The sequence below is a fragment of the Topomyia yanbarensis genome, chromosome 2 (assembly GCF_030247195.1).
Source record: "Topomyia yanbarensis strain Yona2022 chromosome 2, ASM3024719v1, whole genome shotgun sequence".
Taxonomy (NCBI): Eukaryota; Metazoa; Arthropoda; class Insecta; order Diptera; family Culicidae; genus Topomyia; species Topomyia yanbarensis.
Genome location: NC_080671.1, coordinates 161,777,188 through 161,804,579, shown reverse-complemented (window position 1 = coordinate 161,804,579; position 27,392 = coordinate 161,777,188). Strand labels below are relative to the sequence as shown.

The window sequence follows — 27,392 nt, the reverse complement described above, 5'->3', positions numbered from 1 at the left end:
TATTGTCTACAAATTCGTAGAATGCTATAAATCGATATAAAATCACCCGAGAAAGTTATTACAATTTTACCAGCTTTAGGTGTGCGCGGGGCCTATGGATTAACAAGGACTTACAAAAAATGTTGGATTTAAATGAACAGTAAATGCAGATAAAGTTCAATGTATACAAAGTCCCATTCTGAGCAGAAAAAAATATATTTTTAGATTTCTCCGGGTTTTGGGCGAAAATGACACTTATTTGAATGAACTAAAGTAGACAGTTCGAGTCATTGTAATAAACGACGGATTTTATTGCAATTTTGGGTTGAGAATCCTGTTTGTCTTTATCAACATTAAAAGAAAGATGATTGAACAAGAAAAAAAACTCTTCGAGTTTTGTATCCATGTTTGTTATCTTTTGGGGTAGATTCATCAGAATTTATAGATGCAGATTTTTGCTTGTCCTCAAATTTAATTTCTAAATCGAGGACACTTCACATAATCTTAGAAAAAAGAATAAAACCATGTTCCATAATTTCCTTTATGAAGAAATTCCGGAGTCGTTACTCGTTGTACACGGATCACAACAGAAAACGAACAAGAAAATATCAGGCTGTACCATACATTCAAGTAATACAAGTCTGTTTATTGAAGATTTCCCTCATAATATGGGATAAGAGCAAAGACAACATATCAAGAAGACAGAGTTGCCAGTTCAGTTCAGAACCTGGAGACATTAACCGCAACACGTCTTTCGGATAAATGTGATACTTTCTATATCTACTTTTATATTGAGATCGCTATCTTCGTACAATAGACAAAACCTTTATTTCTCATTTACTATTGCGATTTCTGTTCAATGTACAGCGATTTCCAAAAATTAACAAACTTGAACATAAACCTCATCGAATTATTTTTCTATCCTTCATGAAACTGTCAATCAGGATTCTCACTCGAAATCAAATCAAACGACTGAATATCTAATCGAGTTAAAATATAAAGTAAAAATTTGGACCAAATATATCCCACAAGATGCTAACGAGCAAAAAGGTGGATTCAAGGATACATCAAGCGTACTCCAGAATGAGTGAAGTAAAAAAAGAAGAAACAAATACAGTGGAGACCCGATTTTATCAGCGCCCATTTCATCTACCCCCGATTTTATTAGCTTTCTGGCTTGATTTTATTAGCTACAGTTGGTAGTTTAATGGGTTCTAGCAGACGAACGAAGTTGAATTCGAGTAAATCCTTTCTTAGGAATATATTTCTTATCTTAGAGATCCGAAAAATGCAAAAATAAAAATATTATTTTTTTAAAATTTTGCGCTGTCAGACCCCCTTAAGGGGAATTTGTAGTAAATAATCAGAAAAGGTTGCAGGGCTGATAAAAACGGGTCTTTACTGTATATCTGTGAAAGAAAAAAAATTTGTTTCATTATGCTGCATTGCCCAGCATCTTTCAAAAGAGTCTTAATTTCGTTCAAATTTTATCTACTCTTCTCTATATCTCCATGCTCCTGAAATATCATTGGTGCGCATAAAACGGTGGAATCTGGAATTATGTTTTTTACGTTTAAAGGTGGGACTTTGCTAGCATTCAGGTTCTTCTGAGCACACTGTTAAAATTAGGCAATCCATTTTTTTTTACAAATAAAAATGTTTTTGGAACAAAGGTTCTTAACCAATAGGCCCCGTGCGAATTTAGAAACTTTGATAAAAATTTAATATCTTTCTCTGGCGATTTTAGATCGCGATGTAGTTTTTAACAAAGTTGTACACAATGAAATTGTCCATCAGATTCTCACTTTTGGTAATATTTGTATGTTTAAAGTATTACCTAGGGGTAAAAATGTGAACCAGTTTCATTGAAAAACTTAAGTTTTCAAACAAAAAAACTTAAAAATAAAGTTGTTCTGGAGCCCCCCATAGAATATTTTAATTTTACTTTCAAATGAAAGGGAAAAGCGCATTCTATCACATGCTGAAGTTTTAGCGATGCCGATTTTTTTCGAATAAAATTGTTCTATCAAACACACCGTGATTAATCTACATTCCTACCCTAATAAAAAATATTATACACGAACTTTAACCTATATAGTCCAACGATTCCACATATTGTTTGGATGATACCCTGAACATCATAGATCAAGTTTTAAAATAAACGCTGAAAATCTGGAGCAGTTTGTGTAAATGGAAAAAAAGTTATCCAAGGAATAGTAGGGTAAACGTATAAATGCGGGACACCACTTTTTTCACTTAAACTGCAATAACAAACGAAAGAAACGCACCAGAGTTTAAAAATTTCGAGAAACATCGTTGATTAAGCTTTAAAACAAACGCTGAAAATTTGGTGCAGTTTGCTCGAAAGAAAAAAAAGTTATCCTGAAAAATGGGGTGAACGTATAAATGCGGGACACACTGTACCAGCCTCCATCGAAGTCGTTGGCCTTGCGAATTTCGCCCATTCTATTCTAAACATTGTATCTCCTAGAATGTATGGGACTTAGCACTCAAATTTTATGTGCATAATGTTTGAAGATCGTTCATCACAAACCGTTTTATCATCGCTCTAGATTTTAACCTTCAAAATTGCCAAAAATCTTCTTTGATGTTCGAAGAATGTCTCGAAATTTTACAATTTTGCTTAAAGTTAGTAAGACTTCTCAGAAACTTGTGGGATATGCCGTACCTAAAGCTTGGTTCTTTGATTTTCGTCACTTTTCTAATTATGTAAGTTTTTCTCGAAATACTTCCTTGAAATTAATTGTGAGTTTCATGAAATGCACATGGCATTCTTTTGAAGTTTGAAAGAATTTTATAAAATTTTCAGACGCCCATGATGTTTAAAAGATTTTCAAAAACTCTTTAAATTTTTTTTTTTTGAAATATCGTGTAGAGATTTTTAAAATATTACTTAACATCGTAGGATTTTCTTGAAGTTCAGTAGAGCTTGACTGAATCACCGCAGTGCACCGATAGCCATTAGCAACTTCTATTGAAAATGATATAATATTTCAAAATGTTCAGTTCGCAGAATTTCCCGAGGTTGGTAAAATATGTGTGAAAATCGGGAACGCTCTGCTTTCTGTAGAAATTGTTAGTATAGAAAGTCTCAAAAGTTCTTCCTAAATTCCATACGACCTTCGAAGATCGTCATTAAAGTTCATTGAGATATTCTGAAGTTTGACAAAACCAAATTACAACTAATTTGAGTGTCGTACAAATAAATTTATGACTTACTTCAAGTATGAAATACTTTGCTGAACTTTACAGAACTACTCTAAGTAGCACACAACTTTTCTAAAGTATGCAGAAACCCATAGAATTTTCACAAAATTTGTCCTATTTTGTTGAAGTTTACAAAATCAAATAAAAAAATATTTGATGATAGGTGTACGTACTATCGAGGCAAAATGTATGTACTATCGAGGGTACGTACTATCGAGGGTACGTACTAACGAGGGTACGTACTATCGAGGTATACTATAGTTATATATTATGCCTAAAACTCTGGGATTTAGCACGAACGAAATATTTCCCTTTGAAAGTTTAGTTGGCTTCAAAGTGCTATGAAAAATTCAATAATCTAAAAAGATCATCATTACCTGTGAAATTATGTGAAGAACTGTGCGAAGTTTGCAAACGATTGGTCCAGTAGATTTTGAGTTATGATAAATACCACAAAACAAATTTAAGACGAGGCGCCTTCGGAGATTCACTGCCACTCGTTCAGCTTGTGGTATTTTGTTATGAAAATTTGATGAAATATTATTCAATTGTGGCATCATTTTAAGACAAATTGGGTGAATATACTATACTAACACACTCAGTATCGCCACAATAATTTTTTAAACAAGTGCCTTTTTACCGACTTAACCTCATCCACCTCGCCCCCCCCCCCCCCAAAGAGGTGGCCAAATTCTTATTGGAACATACGTTAGTGCAACGACACAAAGGATTCTTCCTGATCGACGCTCAAGCATTAAACGAGTAGGTGATAAGAAGAGCGAATAACTTCTTTTCTTTAGATCCGGAGAAGACAACGTTTGTGACTGCTAACTCTCCAGTCAGTCAACACTAGAACCGATCCGATTTGTGTAGCAGAACGTAAACTATTAGTGATTTAACTTCGGTGATGCAGATGTGTTCTTTACTCACAGCTGAAGCTAGTTGTACCAAACGTTGGTCTATCTTTGCAAAAAGTAGATGAACATTTTTATGAAATGTTCAGTGAAATTTGTAAATCGCCAACATAAATCCATATATCCATTGGCGTGCGCAAGGGGGGGCTAGGGGGGGCTATAGCCCCCCTAATGCTCTGGAATTTAAAAAATATATTAAGTATTATAATGTTGGAAAGACATGTCAAACTTACTGCATATCTCATTTTGTTTAAGCAAACCATGTTATCTTAGTTAACGCAAATTCGTTTAAATCAGGAATCTCTATTGATAACAAGATAAGGTTGCTGAGAGGAAGCGGTAACTGCAGCAAAGATTCGGTTACCGGCTTAAAAATACAAGAGTGTTGGTGATCAATTTAATTTTTTGCTTTGACTAAAAATTATAAACTTTTCATTGCAAATGATTAATGCACTCGGTAAAGGCATATATGGTGATTTCAGGAGGTATTACATGGAAACCGGAACAAGAGAAACTTTCAACTTTTTTCTAAAACTTAACAGTAATATAATCTTAGAAGAACTATATAGATGCTATTTATTTGGATAACAACTTATCCTACTTCTATCTTCTTTTCATTTTAACGACATTAAATTAGAAATTACTAAGTAGGAAAAGTTTAAAAAAATTAGTTATGAAAGGAGTTGGAATATACAGATAGGAAAGCTAAAGCATGGTAAAGAGGGACAATTCTGCTGTTGCCGTGAAACATGGTAGATTTAAGCAATTCGTAGTAACTCTGCCTAAGCACGACTCCTACCAGCAAAAGATAAAAAATAGTCCGAAAGCTTCTAAGCCTGTTCCTGTAACAATTGAAGTTTTATAGCACGCTACAAGAGCAATAGTTTAATAGAGAATACTAAAAAAAAATATATGTTTAAATATCTTATTTCATGGAAAGCATGAGATGTATAATTCCCCTTTTAGGACAAAAGGTTTTGGGGAACGATCAACAAGAGTAGCAGCAAGTTCATAAGGTGATCAGTTCAGCAGTCACATGACTATCGGATAACACACGAGGAAACTTGTTCGATGTGGAGTGCCAACGAGCAACAGATGAGAAAAATCAGACTAGGACCTTATTGCTCGCACTGGTTATATATTAGAACAGTGTAGTGAGCTGAAAGCCGCTGAAAAGGACGATCACGACAGATGCGTATAAGGCTTGATAATTATGGACTAGCATGTTAGAGACAGTGTAATCTTCCGGCAGTCGCGCTAGTGCACTGAGTGCACGCTGCTTTGGAAATCTAGCGAAATCGTCTTAAGGCACCAGCGGCTGCTCGTTCAGTGGGCCATAAGCGCGACTTCCGTAGGGTTAAAATTATATTCAGTTTTGGGCATGTAGAGCGTAGGAGACTTGTTAAAGTGATCAGTAGACAACCTATAAGGCGTCGTCGACTTTTGGGGAAAGCGTTGCTGTCACTGGAAATATGCAATCGAGGACAATATGTGTGTGGAGCGTGACTGGAAAGTGGCTCCCAGGAAATGTCTAATGCAGTTAACCATGGTTCGCATCAAATACCCAGTCACTATAAATAGCACAGGTTTACGAAAAACATTGATTTTTTTTCTTAACTATGTTTTCTAAATGCATTTTGGACCACTCAAAAAACCTCGAAAAGTGTTATTAAATATTTTCTTACAGAAAGAAAGTTTTCTATTTTCTACTTGATTCTCGGAGTTACTCAGAAGTTGTTCAGAAGTTTTTGTTTGTCATAATTTTTCTTATAAATCCATTAAAGATTCACCCAATACCTTAAATAGATTTTTTTTAAATTGAAAAAGTAATTTTAGGTGAAAATCTAGGTCAGAATTCACATACTGAAAAAATTGATATCTTAAATTGAAGTTAACAAAGTTTTAAAGTAAAATAAAAATTATTTTTCAAACTTAAAAACCTATAGTGAAAAAAAAAAAATCAGTGGGCCATAATCCATTACCAAATAGAAAGAGAAATAATACATTTCGTAAATATTTTGATCTGATTATTCAAATTCAATTTTTGTTTTTTTGGTATTTTTGTTTTGTATATCTCATTATGAATTTTTTATGGATTTTTCCACCTTTCGAGCTCAGTTCATAGTATTTTTTTTATTGATTTTATTTATGCTTTGCATTTTGTTCAGTTGTAAAACTTTTCATTGAAACATTCTTGAGTTTTGGATGCTCAAGAAAAATTTAATTGGTATTAAAACAAGGTAGCTTTATAGCAGGCGGCCTATTAAAATTGAAATAGCTCGTATGTTGAGATCTACTCTGATTTTTAACGAAATTTTTCCAAAATGATTCTAAAAATTTAGAAATAAAATTCCAAATTAGAAATATTTGGAGCTCATTTGAATGTAGAATCGTTATGAGTTTTCTTTTCCGGTATAGTGCTCTTTGTGACCGGTTCTGTAAAATTTTGACTGCAATTTGCTTGCAATGAAATGCAAAATTGTCACGCGATGGAAAATAGGGAATTAATTCTGCACAAAAGAAATGACAACCCGAGTATGATGATCACAATGGCCAAACCTTTATATGTGCAGTACAAACAGATTTTATGTAATGTTTGTCTGCTGTCCTGAAGGTGCCATTGTGTTGTCGAAGCGTAGTCATCGTTTTCGTACAGGGCTATCAATCAATCGAGTTGGACCGTAAAGCAAAACATTATGGCCAAAATCGCGGGTCTGAAAGATGTATGGTCAGGATCTGAACATACATCATACCGAATTCAATAAATGCACCTGAAAGGGTTATGAAAATTTGAATTTAGGCAGCTTCCGGAACAGAAGCTTTATGTTGCCAAAGATCACAAATTTCCAAGAAGTATAAAATTGTTGTTGTAGACAAGTTTGCCGGAAAAAGTGTATGATCTGGCAGTAAATTTGCAGTTATGGCCATAAGACTCCGATTTTCATCACAACCTATAATATGAACCGAGTTATACATCTACGATAGTCTTAAAAACAGCTAGTGATTAATTAGGTCCCTTCCAAGTTTTTGCCAGATTTGGCGAGTAGCTACTACAGTAAGAATACGCAATAGCAGTTTCGGGATAATGACGTCAACGTCCTTGAGAATAGGATGAACTTCCCAAACTGCCCGGAATTCCAACCAATCCAAATCTATACTACATTATATAAATATATAAAATTGAAACATGGCTAAGGATGATCATTCAATGACCAGATACTGGAAAAAGGCAGCAAGAGATGTTGACCAGCAGCTTGTGCAGAAATTAAATGCAGGTATCACGTCCAAAGTTCAAATTTTCATTCGAGTCGAATAAAAACCGAAAAAATCCACAATGCACAGTGGTTCCATTCCTTAAGAGAGGGGTCATAAATGTGTGCAATGCAAATATCACTACTAAACTATATTTCTTTAGTAAATTTTGGGTCACTGAATCCAAATTTCACATTAAAAAAATTATTTCATCCACATAACAGTGTGATATGGCTTTTCTTATTAGACTAATCATTCATATTTAATAAACATTATTTTTTGCTCTATCATTTTTTAGAGTATCAAATAGTACATTTTTTGATGTGCTTGCAATAAAAACACGATTTTTATTGAAAATTCTTGAAACTGCAGCTTTTGTGCTTGAACGCCAATATTTTAATATCGTTTCCAGTGAACATGATATCTTGTGAACCAAATCACAGACCAATCTTTTGAAAATAATAATTAAATTTGAATTGTTTGAAAATAATAATTAAGCTATTTTATTTCAAGATATGAAGTATTAATAAATAATATAGTTTTAAAATGTGAAATGAATTTTTTCGTCTTGTGCTAACTCGTCAAACATATACAACATCTTAGATTCTCCAGGCAATCTGGGTGCAGACATGCGCAGCTGAAACCTAGTTTAAAAGGAACTGAATAGTCTGAAGATCATTTTAAAGAAAAATTTGCGAGGGATACCGACGGAAAAAGTTAGTTAAAGCCAAAACCACCATAAGAATTCATCTCTATACTAAAAAATCAGTTCATTATTGTCAAAATCAAGTTTAAAACAATAGAACCATCCATAACCATATAATCACGAGATAAAAACATGCTCTTGCCAATATTTTTTTTTAATTTAATGGACTATACTACCCATGATCGCATAGTTGTCCCGTTTTCTATGGGATTTCCTATCTTTATGGGACTGATATGCGATCATGGGCAGTATAGGGGGGACCACTGTGCAATGTATCTTTAAACTACAATAAATACGCATCATTTTTTTCTAATAACGTTTTATGCTAAAGCATACTTCCAATTAAAAGCATCAAATTGGCTGTGCTTATTGCAGGATACATAAAGCAAATGTTAAAAAAATTCCAGTCAACTCATACGAAATCACAAGTTTAAATATTCTTAAAAATTCCATGCATCAATAGTTTATGAGTTATGTGGGACTGAAAAATGGTCAATTTTACTAACTTCAAAAAAATCATATAAAAAACGTGAGAATTGTTTTGCGTCAAAGACCACGAGACATTTTTTTCGAGGAAGTTGAAAATGTTTAATGTTAATTTTTAAGTCTACTTAAAATGGGATGATAATTAGATAGAGAAATACTTTGATTACCTTTTTTGAGAAACCCGTTTCTACATTTAAGAAATAAATGAAACAACTTCAATTTCAATAACAATATAAAATAACTATTTTACAATCGAACCTTTACCAGAAATCTACCTGATAATGGAGGTTTAACATGACTGAATGTTTTTAAGCCGTTAGCCCCCCCTAATGGAAAAGGCTGCGCACGCCTATGCATATATCATATCTGACAGGTAATTTGAAACGCGAACGATTTCTATACTCTTAATACTTTTTCACCTTCTCGTACCGATATAGTTTTCAAAAGTGTTAGAATGTTTAATATGTGACAGTCTTTAAGCACGATGTATAACGTATGTGGTGCTCTGCTTTAAGAACGCTGTATAATGTATATACCTACATAATTTACCGTATGTTCAGATTATACTCAAGTAAACTTTCTCGATTCGCAAACAACTTTCCCCAGTATATTCGCTGTACAGCTGCAAGTAGTGGCTTCTCATCCCTATTGCTTACATGATTTGGTTAATTATTAAGATATAATATGCTTTTGCAGTGTAGTGATGTTTGGGAAGCTTTAAGCCTACTTGTTATATAAAGATCTAAATAAATCTTGAAAACTAACTTATCAACTATAAAGAGAACTAATCGTTGCAATTGAGTGAAAATAAAAGTCGCAAGGACAGAATATGCTTCGTTGAATTGGCTTCACACATATTGAAATTTAAAAATCAGTTTTAAACTTCAAGCGAGGGGCAAGACAGCTTTGATCTGAGGTACTCGTTTTGCACAGAGATACTCACAATCCGAATTGCTCTCACTTCGCAAAAGGGAAAAATTAAAACTTAAAGCTTTATATTTATAACAGCCTGCTTCATTTTTTATCCTAGGTCTGACAGATCAGCTGCAGATACAGAATTTCATACACTAAATAAAACGACAGGTCAGAAATTGAATTCAGGCTTTGATTTTCCGGTAAGTAAGGTCCAAAATGCTTTCTATTGCTATTACTATTCAATTTTATAGCTCGATAATGTTCCGGTGCGCTTTTGGCAAATATTGATTTCAATCTGCAGTAGACAAATTTCACCAGTAATGAGGAAAAGCTCACCCAACGACGTTCACCCTTGAATAGTGGAAAGATGAACATGCTTTCTAGTACACTCAGGTTTTTTTTACGCGGGGGATACATGCCGCGTAAATGAAAACCGCGTAGATGAAAACCGCGTAGATGAAAACCGCGTAAATTTCAAAATCCGCGTAAATGAAAACCGCGTAAATTTCAAAATCCACGTAAATGAAAACCGCGTAAATTTCAAAATCCGCGTAAATGAAGACCACTTAAATTTAAGAATCCGCGTTAAAGGGAACCTCGTTGATGGATACCGCGTAAATTCCAAAATCCGCGTAATTAAAAATCGCGTAAATTTCAAAAACCGCGTAAATTTCAAAATCCGCGTAAATGATAACCGCGTAAATTTCAAAATCCGCGTAAATGAAAACCGCGTAAATTTCAAAATCCGCGCAAAAAAAAAACCGCGTAAAAAAATACCGCGCAAAAAAAAACCGCGTAAAAAAAACTTGAGTGTAATAGAAATACCAACAAAAATGTGGTGCAAGGAAAGGTATTCGGAAAATCGGGCTTAAGACTTCTCGTGATTGGGCTTAATTTGTGCCATGTTACCGTTTGTAGCAACCGGAATACCTGGACAATTTGCAATTATAAACAATAGAAAAGTCTGACTGAGACTCTCCTTTGTAAAGAAAAGTTTCAGTATAAAAACCGGAAAAAAACAACAAAGTAGGTTTTTAGCCAACTTTTAATCTTGAACATCAAGATATAAAGATGCTCTAGCATATTATTTTCATCAGGATTTAATACTGATTATTCAATTTTGCTGAGTTTTACAAGGGAGAAGTTTCTAACGGGGTTTAAGGGCTTCAGCGTGAAAAAAAACACTACTTCTTCGATTTTTTTGAAATACGAATAAACGAAAAAACAAATTGATCAAAACTTTTGTATATTATATTGTATCGTCCCGGGAACATCACGTTTGATCAGTCGTTGAATTGAAACACAAAGTGTGTTTTAGTTTTAGGGATTTAGCGTCAAGCCGGCACTAATCTATTCCGACAAAAAGTTAGTGCTGGTTTCTGATGAGACGAAGTCGAAACGCACCCAGGACTAATCGGTTAAGTAGTTTTTGAACGGCGGTTAACATCGCAAATTGAGGATTGTTATCGAAAACATTTTATAAATCGATAACCTTTAGTGCTACATGTTCATGTTCTTCAGCAGAATTCTTTTAGGCGAGTATTTCTAAAACGATGTCGATTCTGGCACGAAGTTTATTAAAGTTAGTGGACTGTATAAAAGGATTCTTCGTTCAGATACGGTACTGGTTCGAAGAGTAAGCTATGCCTAATTTTAATTGTTGTGGCACCTTGTAGTTCACACCAAATCGAACTACACAATGTAAAATGTAATGAATCAAAACGGTTTGACGTTTCAGACCACTGCATCATGGGCCACAAATCGATTTTTTTGGTCGAAAATCCAGAACTTATAAACCGTTAGTACTAGACTTTCAGTGTCTTTGGAACAAATTCTCTACAATAAGTGCTCTTCATTTTAGGGAAAACAAAATTAGGGTGGCCCTCTCGATTTTTGAAATAAAAAAATTATCTCCTGAATGAAAAAAGATAGGAGAATATGACCTTCCAAAGAAATGGTGAGAAATTAATTTTGAGTAACTTTGTTGAAAACGTCGAAACTCTATCTTTGACGGTTTTTATTTTACAGCGATTTCCCTTGTTCCGTTTAGGGTGGCTCTTAAAAATTCAGTTTTTTAATATAACTTCTTTGAAGTTGATTTCTCGTGAATATCGACTTCAGACAAAAGTTAGCTCTTACAAATGCGCACATTTCTTCTTCAGAGACCAACTCATTAACTTTTATATAAACAGAGTTATTGATGATTTTATGCTCAAAATTCGACATTTTCTAAGCTAAATAACTCCGAAGGTGGCAAAAAGTGGCAATCAATGTTATGACCATCTGATAGTACTTTAAAAACACTACAAAAAAGGGGTACATGGTTTGTCTCCTAGCGACTGTTCATGTGAAATGTTTGCTTATAAACTCCCTCTGTTATAGAGAATGTATGCGGAATTCATCTAAATTCGTACTTAAAATATATATTAATCATAGTTCTTATATACACACATATCCGGATCTCCGATGCAAATCAAATTTAATGGTACTCTCGAAACATGTTATTCTAAACTTGTTTCGTGGAGTGAAATTGTACATAAAATATGTGGTTTTTGGACTACGGTTTATAAAATGAATGTTAGGAGTATTTGCATAACATACGTTTTATTCGCATGGCAAAAAAGAAATTATTATCAACGTATTACAATATATTAAAAGCTCAGGTCAGGGGCGGCGAAACACTTTACGCCCGAATGGGTAGAATGCATAGGGTGAGGGGTCCTTTAGTAATGATTTTTTTCCCTTATCGCAATGCACACGCTTACATTACATTCACATTAAGTCACGTTCGTTTATGCAATTGGAATTGTGGTACATCGATGTTTTCAAATGTGTGTAGTGCGAGATACATGCGTTGCACAGCTAATTTTTTTGAAATGGTTCAAAATTTCGAGTGGGTAATTACCCACTCGGTTATTTTCGAGTGGGTAGTACTACCCATACTACCCACGCTTTCCGCCGGCCCTGCCTCAGGTTTACCGTAAAGGAAGCACCCTTTGTTTAGCATCAATGATTTATTTGTCTTTTATTAATTATATTACCTTCTCTGTTTCAGCTCACTGTAATTTGCCCTAATAGTTTCCCAAAATAACATTTTTTGCCTTTGGAAATTAACAAAAAAATTCCACGTGAATGTACGTTGGGGGACAAGCTGTTCAGCTCTCATTAATAGTATTTTTTACTATTATCATACGGATAGATTGGCAGCCTCGCCCTTCGGAGTTGTTTTCCATACGCGGCAAAAAAAACTTTATCAATGATATCAATATAAATTGCTTATTTTCGGAAGTTATTCGAGCTGTCAACTGTGGGTTCTTTTCTGCTTCTAACAATGAGTACTTCTAATCCATTTCATAATAACTTGATGAGGTTATGTCAATGGATTAATTGATGCTAACAATGGGTCCTTTATGAATTACTTCAAGCGAGATTAATACATATTAAAAACGGAAGTTTAGACTACTAAGGATGGTGCAAATATGCGATAATTCAACAATTTCGAGTGCTCTGGAAGATTTAGGGATTCTGTCAAGTGACAGTTTTTATGTTGATTTTAGGCTTTTAGGATAAAGATTCTATCAGGATTCTTAAACTTTTCCCCGAGGAAAATAATGTAAAATTGGTGTTACATATCTTTTTTTTAAATTCAGAAAAAAACTATTTTCAGTGTTTTTCATTCTGGGACGATTTTCATTAATGGGTATTTTTTACGTGCTTCGTTGTAAGTTTTCCACAAGAAATAATAGGTAAAACGTAACCAGGTTGACGTTCAAGCTCTTTACCCATTATGTGGGTTATTCCACTTTTATTCAAAATGGGCTGTTTTCTATGCATTAAAAGGTACTTTAATTTAGCAGAGTAGAAATTTTTGAAAGTCATAAAAAAAAATTAACCACTAAGAAAATCATTATATTAGTTTTTTAAACTAATAAGTTGGTCTCCAAAGAAAAAATAGGCACTTATCAGAACGAAATTTCAAATTTTTTGGAAAATTGACTTCAAAAGTATTTTATTGAAACACTATTTTTTAAAGGTCAAGCTAAACCAAATAATGGAAAATGCCGTAAAATAAAAGCCTCTGACGATAGTTAAGGAATTGTCAACAAAGTTACTCAAACATGATTATTTTTTTAATTTTCAGTAGGGCTTTATACTTCTATTGTTATTATTCAGGAGAAATTATTTTCATTCCCAAAAACAAGGAGACCACCCTGTTTTTTACACCGAAATGAAGCGCACTTATTGTGAAGAAATTCTTTTGAAGACACTGAATGTCTAGCACTTACGGGATATAAGAACTGGATTTTCAACAAAAAATCGATTTTTGGCGCATGGAACAGAGGTAGTTTATAAGCAAACATTTCACATGAACAGTCGCTAGGAGACAAACCATGTGCCCCTTATTTTGTAGTGTTTTTAAAGTACTATCAGATGGTCATAACATTGATTGCCACTTTTTGCCACCTTCGGAGTTATTTAGCTTAGAAAATGTCAAATTTTGAGCATAAAATCGTGAATAACTCTGTTTATATAAAAGTTAATGAGTTGGTCTCTGAAGAAAAAATTAATTTCTCACCATTTCTTTGGAAGGTCATATTCTCCTATCTTTTTTCATTCAGGAGATATTTTTTTTATTTCAAAAATCGAGAGGGCCACCCTAATTTTGTTTTCCCTAAAATGAAGAGCACTTATTGTAGAGAATTTGTTCCAAAGACACTGAAAGTCTAGTACTAACGGTTTATAAGTTCTGGATTTTCGACCAAAAAAATCGATTTGTGGCCCATGGTGCACTGTGCAAGGCTTTCTTCCATACATACGAAAATAATGCTATATCGTCGCTGTTGTGCTATCTTATGACAAGCGCCATTTAGCACATTTCGAGAAGAACGATTTTTAAAGTTTGAGATTGAATATCTTGAAACTTATAAATGGTATAAACATTCCAAAGAAGACAATTAATGCTTCTATCTATTCTTCATCAATCTCTCAAATATTACGAAGATCGCTTGACTATGTTACGAGTTTTTACTATGAATGTAAACAAAAGTCGCACTCACACGTGTCATAGGCGTGTATTGATGACAAAATTTGTATGACGTGTCATAATCGTGCATGAAAAATTTTCCATAGAAAAAAATCATCAATTTTTAACTTTTATTCATATCTTTGCGTTCATATGGGCTATAAACAATCGGTGAAATGCATTTTGAAGGAAATGAGTCAGGGCATCTAGAAAAAATAGTTATTTTTAGTTACAGTGTTGCCAAATATCCTTTATTTCCAATTTAAAACTAAAACTGTCTTTTTCTCACAACTGGTGTAATTTTCTTTTGAAAATGTTTATGCCATTGTGTTCCTCAGACATTTTCACGCATAAAAACATCTAAAACTTCAATATAACTTGAGCAAATCCCTAGATACAGTGATTTTAAGCAAAAAAACTCACAATTTCTCATGACGTTTCTCGCAATATCTAAGTAACCAAGTAGAATTTCAAAATTCTGAAAACGCCACTTTGTAGAGATTTTTCAAACAAGTAATGTGGCATATCTAACTCAGTTTACCCCAAAATGGCGTTTGTCATAAGATAGCACAACAGCGACGATATGAGTACGAAAGACGAGTGCCTGAGTAATTGCATAACTTTTCCTATTACGAGACAAGCAAAATATGAACCTGAGTCGGATATTTAGAAACAATTTGTGTTCTTAAACGTAAGCAAGCAAATGCTTGATGAGTGATGGTGCAATTTGTGAACCGCGAGCGGCGTTTTCAAGAGTTTTTGTTCGTAATTGTTCTTCGTTAGGAGCTCGCAATTGGAAAATCACTATAATAATATAGGAATTCTTGCGTATATGTTTCAAGAAGCAGCAGCTCTTAGGAAAGTCTAAATTTCAGGCACATCAGGTTGCCTTTCGTGGAAAATATGTATGTGTTTAGGAAAACTTTTCCAGAGTTGTTTTCCTCCGTGGATGAAACTTTCAGCTAAACTTGAGTTTCGTTTATTTATTTTAGGTGTCATTTACTTCGCTCCGCAATTTTAGACGTAGGTACAATCTCATTCTAGTTCCTCATTCGTTAAATTTGGCTTTCGAAAAGAGAAATAGATGGGATTAACCAATTTTAACCAAGCTCCGTTTCCAATTCCATCGACTGGCAATCCTTATTTACAATGAAATCAACTGACAATCCTTATCTTATGCGTACTGAACGAATGACTCTCGTATTTTTGTGGTCCAACAGGGTGAAGTGGAAGACGTTGAAGGGCACACGTGACTCCACAGGCCAGCAGTGAAAATGAGACTCGCACGCATAACAAATCCGGATGGGGTGGCACGTGGCGCTGGATTACGGCTAGTCCTGATGGGGCTGTTGCTGTCCATTGCTGTGGTTACCGTTGGCGGTATCCCGACGTCGGTTCTCGTCAACGCAAAGACGGCCATCGGTAAGTACTTACTATAATTAAGGCTAAACATAGATGAGTTTTTCTCCGAATCTAACGTGATCAAATAAGTGATAATGCTATTGTTACTGTTGCTGGCGCTGGTGGTCTACTGTAGCGCGCTGGGGTAAGACGGATAACTTACGGATATCGTCAAATATACCTAATATGAAAATAATATTTCTTCAATCACACATCACAACATTTGAAAACCACTGGACTGCAACAGATTTTCTTAAAATTTCCACATTGTTTTCCTTATGTAGCCTCTTTCTAGACTAGTGAAAGTGTGTAATTAATGAAATAAGTGATCAGTGCAATAGTGTATTTGAATCTATGTTCCATTTGATTATTTGAGCCCAGTTCAGAAAAGGATCAAACATTGAAACTATTGTTGATATTGGTGATTTAACGTCGGTATAAAAAGAGTTGAAATTTTTGCACAGTTGTGAATTTAGTTGAATATGTATAACTCAAATGTCTAGCTAAATAGTCTAGCTAAAATTTTCAATGATAATGGACATCAGTGTCAGTCAACGATTGGAAACGTACGCTTTGCATGATTTTCTCTGTTGTGTACGTTTACTGATTTTCTTCCTCTTCTTTTCACATTAATGAAGACGCCTGTCAGCTGAGCCCACCGGTTAAGTATGCAATTAACAGCTACTGAGTCGGGGTATTATTTTGTTGGTAATGATCTATCAGAAAACCCAAAAAAGTATGAATTACATAATAAACAAAATATATGAAATCACAGCGAACCGTGGCAATCTGAGATGAAAGCGTTGATTTTAAAAAGTTTTCGTGGAAAACATATTTTACGTTACAGAAATGACGTACCGTTTTAGGCTCTCCAAGAATGAAATCAGCTTGGATTGCTCTTCTTTTCCTTTCAAGAGTGTGCAGACTTAATAACCTATAGCGGTATACGTAAAGCAGAATATTGATAGGGTCTTGCCACGGATGACGATTTTGCTTTGTATTTGCAGGGATTGAAGCAATCCATGTTGATTAATGCGGACACCATACTATTGCATCGATTTTTGTTGGCAATTTTCGACAAATTGATGACCAAGAGAAACGAACGATACGAAAATTGAAAAATGGTTATGTATTCTAGAACGAATTATGTATAAAGATCTTTCACTATGCTTTAATTCTTCTTAGTAGAGAAAAATTTGGGCAAAAGCTATTTTTTCTTCACTAAGGAGAAAATTATTTAAAATTACATTTGCGCGTAACGGGCACAAAACTTAAAACTAAATTAGTTATGGGATTTGCATTTCCAATTCGTCTCATCAGCATCCGATATCAACTAAAGGACAGGACTAAGCTAGCGTAGGATTTTTTTATTCAATTCATTTATTTGATACGGTACGTTTGCGTTAGCTTACAGGTGCCAGTTTTTCTTCGCTTTACATTTTGAATTTCTTAGAACTAGGGGATTACACATTTAAATATTATTTTGTTTTTATATAATGAAACTGAAGAAATTTTACAGTTAACTTATACATATACAAGAGGGGATAATATAATATTCGTAAGATTAGTCATTTGTGTATGATTTGTATAGTAGTGCACTTTAGGATTTTTAGAAGAGAGGTTACTGGAGCAATAATTTATTAACCAAGCGGAACATTTTACAAACATATTAGGCGTGTTTTGGAATTCAACATTGCTCAACAATTGGTCATCGATGACCAAATTGTTGAGTTTAACATGGCCGCCGCGATTTTTTTCGGTGAGCAAAAGAGAAAGTTTTGCTCTGTTGAGATACAAAACTTCGGATGCAACATTGCACGTTGGAGAGCTGCGACACCCATTCCCCTCTCACTGCTGAGCAGCAAAGAGAAACTAAAATAAGCTGGTACCAGTGATGCCACATTTTATATTATTTACCGGGAATAAAAAAATCGCACTACTTTTTCAGAAAATTTGTACCGAAATTTACAGCAATAAGTTAATGCAAACGTTTTGCTAGTTGAATAATATTTGGTTAATTTGGGTGTTTTATACATCAACCTTTCCAATCTCGCTTTATTTTTCCGTCAATAATAAATAAAAAACACTGAGTTCTTAGTGCAAAAATCATTTGTTCTATTGTTAAGGTTTCAATAATAAGTTCATTCGCCAGCAAATCATTTGTTTGGAGTAGTCAAATTACAAAATATATTTGTATTACACACCAAAGAAAAACAGTTTCCGTAAATTTATATATCCTATATACACTTTCTCAATATTACTAGGTATTAGAAATGTCAAATAAACTATTGTTTTACCATTTTATCTCCAAAAATATGTACCATGCTGTAGTTTCCTTAGACATCATTTTAATCTGTACCTATACAATTCAAATAATCTGCAGCTTTATAGAAACATCTGTACTTATGGTAGCACTGCGCGGTACGCATACAGATCTGTCAATCGCGCTTCTCATTCGTTCTTGAAATGATGGTGGGGGCATGCAGTCGGCTGAAATAAATTCCCATTCTCACAACATGTGGTCGGCACCCAGCATGCTATCTCTTTCGCTTCTTTTACCTGTTGTATAAGCTTCTTTCAAGAATCGTGTACCACCGTCAACGAAGTTTTGGCGTCAGTGCGCTCTTGAGCTCGCATCTGGTAGGAGGATGGTTGCTAATTGATGCGCGCAGTTGTATGATAAATAGGGCATTCAAGTTTTCATTGCGCTCAAATACAGTTTTTCACTATTCTCGGGTTATTTTTGCTATTATCAGTTTCTCGGTGATGGTTTGGCCGATTATCACAAATGCCTCAAATTAAAGGTATGTTTTCCTGCTACAAAATTTCGTAAGGATCCGTTGTATGGTTCCGGAAATATAAACTGTTAATCGTCCGGTCACATGAAATTCCCATAGAAGAAGAAACTAAAAAATTCTAAGAAATCGAATTTGAATTTGGGATGACAAATATCTTTAAAATGCATGAAACATCGAGATTTTAACCAAACCATTTTTGGTGTTTAGATCATATGGGCATCCTTCCTATACATTATGCGATCATTATCCTGTTTCTCCTACCAGCTGATCAAGACGACCAAACTCAAACCGCTGATTACTGGTTCAAGTTATCGATTTGATCGGTCTTTTACAAAATTTTAGAACTCGAATATTGATTTCTTGTATATAGTTGTCATGTATAATGAAAATGTATTACACTCAGGTTTTTTTACGCGGGAGATACGTACTACGATAATTGGAAAATCCGCGTAAAAAGCCGCGTTAATTCGAAAATCCTCGTAAAAAATCGCGTTAATTCGAAAGTTCGCCTAAAAAAACTCAACACAAGACTTGGAATATTTTTAAAAGTTTTTTTTTGCACGGATTTCGCAATTAATACGGTTTTTGCAAAAATAAGTCCTTTTGAATACAAAATACTTAGACTTTTTCCTACAAAAATGCTGAGTTCTTTTAAATCCAAAGAACTTAGAAGAATTTTGGCAGTTTTTTTGCGCGGATTTCGCAATTATCTCGTTTTTGCAAAAAAAATATGCCTAGTCCTTTTGAATGCAACAGACTTAGAAGATTTTCGGAAAGATGGAAGAGACGGGTCTGGACTCCTTATGTCCCGCACCTCAACAATATGGGTATTTTTTGAATGGTCTTGACGAGTAAGTGCCAGAAATTGATTTTTGGTCATTTTGAAATCCAAGATGGCGACTTCCGGTTTAGCGAAATTCTCTACAACCCATGCAATATGGGTATTGTCGGAATAGTGTTGACGAGTAGGTGCCAGAAATGTATGTTTGATGGCATTTCCAAAATGGCGACTTCCGGTTTGGCGAAATTTGTTATAACCCAATAAATATGTGTATTTTCGGAATGGTCTTGAAGAGTAGGTGCCAGAAATTGATATTTGAAGCTATTTTGAAATCCAAGATGGCAACTTCCGGTTTAGCGAAATTCACTGTAACCCAATCAATATAGGTATTTTCGGAATGGTGTTAACGAGCAGGTGCCAGGAATAAATAAATAAATAAATCAGCATCTTCAGCCCAAGGTTGTCCATGAAAAATTGATTTTGGAAGCCATTTTGAAATCCAATATGGTGATTTCCGGCTTAGCGAGATTCTCTGCAACTTAACCAATATGAATATTTTCGGAATGGTTTTTGACGAGCAGGAGACAAATGTCGATGTTCGATGTCATTTTGAAATTCTAGATGGCGACTTCCGGTTAACCGAAATTCCTGAATGGAAAATCTGGGCGATCATCCAAAACATCCTCGAATATAAGATCTAACAATAAACCAGCGAAATGTAAAATATTTTTATGTGTGCATCCTGAAGAGTGCGGTGAGAATGGAAATGAGAGAAGAAAGAGATGTATGTAATGTGAGTTGGGGGTTTTAATTGATTCAAATTAAACACATTGCCAAAATTCAAGTAAATTCAACTGCTTAATTAAAGCTATTTGTACATCCCATACTGATTGGGTTATAGCGAATTTCGCTAAACCGGAAGTCGCTTTCTTAGATTTAAAAATGGCGTCAAAATAAATTTCTGACCATTCCGAAAATATCCATATTGATTAGGTTAGAGAGAATTAAGCATTTGCCACAAAAATGGGGTAAAATAAATAAAATCAATTGTGGCGAACGTTTCAGTGGCATTCAATTTTTGAACCACAATATAAAATTAATTCACTTCGTAAATATTCTATGGGAATACTTTTTCGATCGATCTGCTTCTTTCTATAACACTCAGCAAATGATCAAAAAACTTTTAAGCAGGTTTTCACTTGTTCAACAAATATTTTGGTTGTAGTACAGAACCTACGAATCAATTGTCGACAACCGACCATTGACGGCAACCGACCAGTTTCCCCTACCTACTACGAAACTATATGAAGTGAAACAACGAGAAAAATGTTAGCCATTCGTTAGGTGTAACATTTTTGTAACAAATAATTCAAGCCATATTTAAATGTTTTTATTTAAAGCCATATTTAAATGTTTTTGAAACCAAATTGTTTGTTAGAAATTCAGAGTTTTGTAAATAATGTCTTTTAAGCGGTTGGCCAACACGAATCGGTGCCGAAGTGGATAATGTGTGGCCTCAATAATACTGTACAAAGATAATGTGGTCAATCGATAAAACTGATTCAAAACCTTTGTAATAATTTTTAAAGCATGTAGAAAATCACAACTAAAATAAGATTGAAACTTCATGAATCCAGTACTAAAACTCAGAGTTTTTTTTCGGAAGCATTTTTAGTCGATTTACTGATATTAATATATACTGGTGACTGGATTAAGGTCCATATAAGTTCTAGAATATGAATTGACCAATTTTACACAAACTCGAATTCAAATTCCAATTAGTTCCAATTAAAGTTAAAAAATTCCTTTCGACAAAAACAACACTGCATTTAATGTAAAATTTGTGAATTTTACATTCATCAAGCAGTGACCGCTGGCTTATTCTTTGTTCTGGAACTCTGTGGACTCTCGAAAGTATTTTCAAAATAGCATTGCAACTATTGCGCTTTTTATCTGTTTTGCCTAAACAACTTCAAGGTACCGAAGAGGGGCAGTAAAGTAGTTTTTGCATGTCGCTAAATATTGTATTTAAACACTAAAGTGTGTTTTTAACTACGCAAGAGACCTCAATATATTTTACATTCTCGTGTTCGATGATTTTTTTAAGACGGGTCAGAAAACGTAGAAAAACATCTATGGTCCCTTACGTGATTGGTATACATCAGCAACATTGAACGTATTATTGTTTGAATTATTTTCCAACAGTAAATATGCTGTTTGTTTAGGCTTAGGTGCTTTTCTGATCTAACAGATAGGGTGATAATAGAAACAAGGAGAAAATCTGCTCATTACCTTATATTTTCATAATTTTCCAACGTCAAAGAAATAAGCAGATTGAAAGCTACACCATTAATTTTGTTGTACCGATTCTCACTTTTTCCGCAACTTTTTACCAAGTTTTATGCAGCCGAGCTAACGAAGATCTCAGTACAAGTGACGTTTGTTTTGCTGAAACTCGGAAAATATATTACTGAAAATCAGTAAATTGAAGCCACGTTGCTGAACTATCAATTGAAAAAATTAACTGACCGTTCAGCTGTGCGGAAAACACCGAACTGAAGATGAGATATTCAAATTTTGAATCTTCAAAAGCGCGAACAATTTTGAAGAAACTACTTACCACCGAATCAAACTTAAATTATAAATGCTAATAACAGTTTTGGTTTCATCTCAATTAATGCCTGAAGCATTGAGACGAGTACATATAGACCTTTTTATAGGGTTCGTCGCGGTGCGGATGTGGGCGGTAAATGGATTGTCCGCACCGCAACCGCAAAAAAATAAGAAAACCGCGCCGCTTACCGCAACCGCACTTTATTTACCGCACCGCACCGCGCGGTAATGCGGTAAATGCGGTAAAATTTTTATATTTTTAAAAATAGTGTTGACAAATTGTTCATTTGTGTAACCATATATAATAAAATGTTATTCTTTTTCACACGAAATTTAACTTTAAGAGATTCCTCATAATGTAATGTTTATGAAAAAATCAACTTTTGCATTTTCTATTAATAAAATGCCGTTCATTTTAAGGCAAACATTATACATTCAAAAACGTTCTACTGCAGTAATAGGAAAACTTTTATTTTAGAAACCCTTCAGTTAATTGAAAAAAGTGAAATAAAAATGTAATCAATAAAGTTGCATATTTTTTTCTTTAAATTTTCATATTTTCAATGTTTTTGACATATGGAAATGAAATGGATTATTTTCGCATTTACGTTGTAAAAACCACTTTTCATTCTTAAAGAAATTTCACCAAAAAAAATTTAAGTCGAAGTACCAGTACTTCTATATAGTAGCGCATATATTCTAATACAGTGAAATAAAAACATATTGTATTTCATCAATAAGACGACGCAATATTTGACAAAAAAATTGCTCTATACATTACATCTAATCAAGAGCCCGGTCTTAATCGGTACAGAATTATTGAACATTAGAAAAACTGCAAAAAATGTATGATTTGTAGCGTACAACAGAAATGATTTTTAAAAATAGGGGATTTTATGGACAAAATATCCCCAAACTCCAACTTCCGCATTCTTCAAGAAATAGATGTATTCTCATTCAAAAACTAAGATTGCTCCCTTCAAAAACGTATGAAGTGTAATAAAACCATTTTCAACTATTCTTGATGATGAAAGCCATCATTTTTTTAAAAACAAGTGCTGTATTAGGGCAGCTTACCACTAACAATCATAATACATTCCATATTAAACATAAAAAGTGATTGAAATTTATTTTTATTATTCTGTAGTACGTACGCTAAACAAAGCAATGTTAAAGGCATTTTTTCTTATTTTTAATGGGCCTATAGACATTAAATTTTAAGACAATTCTAAACTAAATATGAGTTAGAAATGTGATCTGATTCGCAATGGATAGGTGACCATTGATTCACGCTAAACCTCCTGAATTCGCGGTTGCGGCACGGGAGATTAAAATTGTGGTATAATCCTGTTTTTAGGATAAAATTGCTAATAATAAAATGAGGTCATGACAGTAGAAATATTTCACAGTAGTTACCACATTTTAATTATTTATGGCTTAGCGCAGCTCACAACTCCCAATGGTTCACAACTCCCCAACGTCCCTTATTTCGAGGTGTGCCTGTACCTTGAAAAGTACAAAATGTTAGGACAATCTCCCTTTAAAAATGTATGCAGTGTAATTTTCTAAAGGCTAGTTCGAAAGTTCTAGCATTGAATGTATTTTCCTCTAATATTTTTCCAAAGAGCCAATGGCAAAAAACTTCAATTGAAGTGAACGGGAGTTCCAAATACCACATAGTTTATGTGGTATTTGGAAAAAAAAGCTTCAAAAAAAGCTGCAAAATAGTTTTAACTGAAAAATATTAGGACTTAATTTGGTAGAAAATTATAGTAAATTTGAATGGAAGTACGCGAACAAAATCTATGTAGCATACTTTTTGAGAAAGAGTCCAATAAAATTGACTGCAGAAAAATTTACTGCCAATTACTCAAAATTCGTTTGGTTTGATGAAGATAATTATATTCTTTCGGTTGTGTTTAAGTCCCAGCATAATTAGTTCATCGCTAATTCCTTTAAATTAGTCAAAATTCACAGTTGAAAAATTAATATCGAAAACGATTCATAATTCCACGAATTCCAACAGAAATCAAGAGAAGTGGCGAACTTTTAAATTGGAATTCAGAGTACAAATTTATTGTTTTTAAATGATCTAATAATTTTGTCTCTATTTGGATCTTGCATTTAATGTATTTCAAATGGTTAGTTTGTGAAGTTTTTCTTAGAAGTATAAAATAACTAGTCCAAAATATTTCGTAAAAAAATAGCGTCAAAATATTTCGGACACAGCTAGATTTTCTTTCGTAATAGCAGTCTGTTTATCAATTTAGAATAATCAAAATTATCACTTCATCAATTTTTTTTGCGGTGCGGTTGCGGTAAAACCGCGCGGTAAAAGCTCTTTCCCGCACCGCATCCGCGGGAAAAAGTGTCTCACCGCACCGCAGATTTTGCGGTGCGGATTCGGTAAATACGCGACGAACCCTACCTTTTTAGTAGACCCAACACGAAAAACACTCAAATAGCTATATAATTAGCTGTAGGAAGCTAAAAAAATGCATTTAAAGAGTAGTCCATAAAGAAAGAGTACTCTGATTGCAATTGAAAAGCGAGATAATGAACTTGTTCTTTGTTTATTGTCTTATTTTCAGAGTGCGCAACTAGTGTTTAGGATAAGCAATTTATTAACTAAAATGTACATAAGATGCGCATAAGTTGCCCAGGCCGAAAATAGCAAAAAACGACAAGCGCAAGTCCAATCAGTTTCTAAACGGCTCACTCGACTGACACGCGGAAGGGAAACATATTCACCAGCAATTCAATACTAGCGCATGCCAAATAACTGGTGTATTGGTATGTGTACTTTAAAAGTCTCTTTCCTCTCGATGCCGTTTGTTGACCAAATCATCGGCCCTCACCGTACGATGGATTGTTGAGCTGTCTGATGTGATGATCTCTCTCTCGCGCAACATAATCAAGCTTTGTTTACGTTGCACACTGGTGTCACAGCGCGTCGCTTTACTCTCCCGCAACAAAAAGTCATCAAAATACCGATGAGTTGCTGGTGGATTTAAGGACGCGGCTATTAAAACTAGGAATAACGAGAGAGAGAGAGAGAGAGAGAGAGAGAGAGAGAGAGAGAGAGAGATTAAATTTTACTAAGATTAGGGGGGATTATTTAGGGCTATTTTTAAGTAAGGGTACTGTTGGGCATTTCTTGACAAGATTATATATTGATCAACTAAAACTAGAAAAGACAGGGGGTGATTAAGTTTTGGGAAGATATTCATGGGGAGGAGGGTGAGGAGGTGAAGTTCTACATATGTGTATTAGCCTGGCCATTTTTGCAACATCACTCGATTTCGAAGAGCGCCGGGCTGGAAAAGTTTCCTTTTAGTCTAACAATTTGAAGCCGATCCAAGAAAAATTAATGGACCCGAAAATGGATTAAAGTGAACCAAAGGCAATTTTATTGAAATTTTGCATTTTTTCGCTTTTTTTTCTTATATAAACTTATTTAAAACCCATAAAATTATCATGAAATTGCATATATGATATTTTTATTGATGCGAGAAAAAAATTACAAAATTTGAATTTCGCACGGGGTCGATCATTCCTAACCAAGGGGGTGGCATCCCTATGTTGATATACAGACGTTGACGGTAGTCAACATATGATGGGCTTCTATGCCCTCCCATGCTCTTGCATTAATTTTCGGGTTCATTATTTTTCTTGGATCGGTTTCAAATTTTACAGGTGTCTTTGTTAGGTTAAAAGGAAACATTTTCAGCCCGGCCATCGTTGACATAACTATCTTGAATTTTGTTCTAACAAATCGCGGCCAGGCTAATGTGTACCAGAGACAGGGAAGAGAGGGGTGACAAAGCTGGGGGGGGGGGGGTAGTGGAAAGATATTAATTTTCAGTTTCCGGCATCGAGAACCAACGGTAAGGATAACAGACTCGGACGGTCTTCATCAGGATGCACGAACGTCGCGCGTGTGATGCAGATCACGTGTTGGTTGGGTCATTCGACAGAGATATTTTGTGTCATCTTGGAGTCGCATCTAAACATCTGGTGTACGGTAGGCGGAAGAGGACACTTCTGAGAATGATAAGAAAAATGATAGGGGCTGTTGAATCTGAATATTGAAGGTTTTTAGGAAAGTGTATACGAGGGACATACGGAGGAGATCGCGGCATGCCAGTACATCACGAACCGGGACATTGGGAGATCTTCCTCGGGCCCGAAGGGAATCGAATAGTTGAGATCTGACAGAACATTACTCGGCGAATGCCCGGACCATATGTTCGCTATCATGATAACCGTTGCCACAAGCGCAGATACCGCTATTCGCGAGCCCAATACGTCGGAGTTGAGCGTCTAGCGTGTAGTGATTGGACATGAGCCGAGACATCACACGAATTAAATCCGGACCCACATTCATTCCTCTGAACCAAGGTTTCGTTGATATTTTCGGGATGATAGAATGCGGCCACCGTCCTAACTCTTCATAATTCCAAGATGTCTGCCAACTTTCTAGCGTCTTCTGACGAGAGATATTGAAAAATTGGTTAAAGCAGATTTGTCTTCCGTATATGTCACCTTCTAGAGCGCCGGCCTTAGCTAAAGAGTGCGCTTCTTCGTTACCTGGAATGGAGCAATGTAAGGGAACCCAAATTAAGGTAATCTTGTACGATCTTACAGACAAAGCACGCAGGCGCTCCCAGATTTTTCCCAGAAAATATGGTTTCATTGGACGGAGAGCTTCTATTGAGCTGAGACAACCCGAGACAATAAAGTAATGATCGGTGGGCAAAGTATCAATAATCCCAAGGGTATACTGAATAGCAGCAAGCTCTGCGACGTTAACTGAAGCAGGATCATTGAAGTTTTAATTGAATATACCGAAACCAGTGGAGCCGTCGAGGCTTGACCCGTCGGTGTAGAACATCTTGTTGGAGTCGACTTCTCTAAATTAACTATGAAAGATGCTTGGGATCACTTGCGGACGTATGTGATCCGGAATTCCGTGTTTTTTCCAGCGATGGTCGCTTTTCCAAGCTTTTTCAGTTGAACCTTAATATGTTTTTTAGCTTTTGTGTGATTGGCCACATTTTAGTTAGAGCAACGACTTCAATATTATAGGCGGTACATGCACACGATTTTGCGCAAATTTGGACAGTGATTTTTTTTATGATTTGTAAATATATTAGGGGTGCAGATTTTTTCATATAAATTATTGTCACACCACCTGTCCTATATTACTTATGTCGTTTTCTTTTTTGACAGTGTACTACACCGATGTAGTCGGTGATAAACTCATTCAAACTTGGGAGTAATGAGTCTGTTTCAT

General features: G+C 34.8%; 1 protein-coding gene across 2 annotated transcripts in view; it reads left to right on the top strand.

The window, feature by feature from the left end:
* The window catches only part of LOC131681931 (uncharacterized), a 323,359-nt gene that overhangs the window by 5,755 nt on the left and 290,212 nt on the right, over positions 1-27,392 (top strand). For both annotated transcript variants that reach the window (XM_058963033.1, XM_058963034.1), the window contains exon 2: positions 15,724-15,925. In XM_058963033.1, coding sequence (XP_058819016.1) covers positions 15,778-15,925 — 148 coding nt within the window. In that variant the 5' untranslated portion in view covers positions 15,724-15,777. The remainder of the gene's footprint in view (positions 1-15,723; positions 15,926-27,392) is intronic.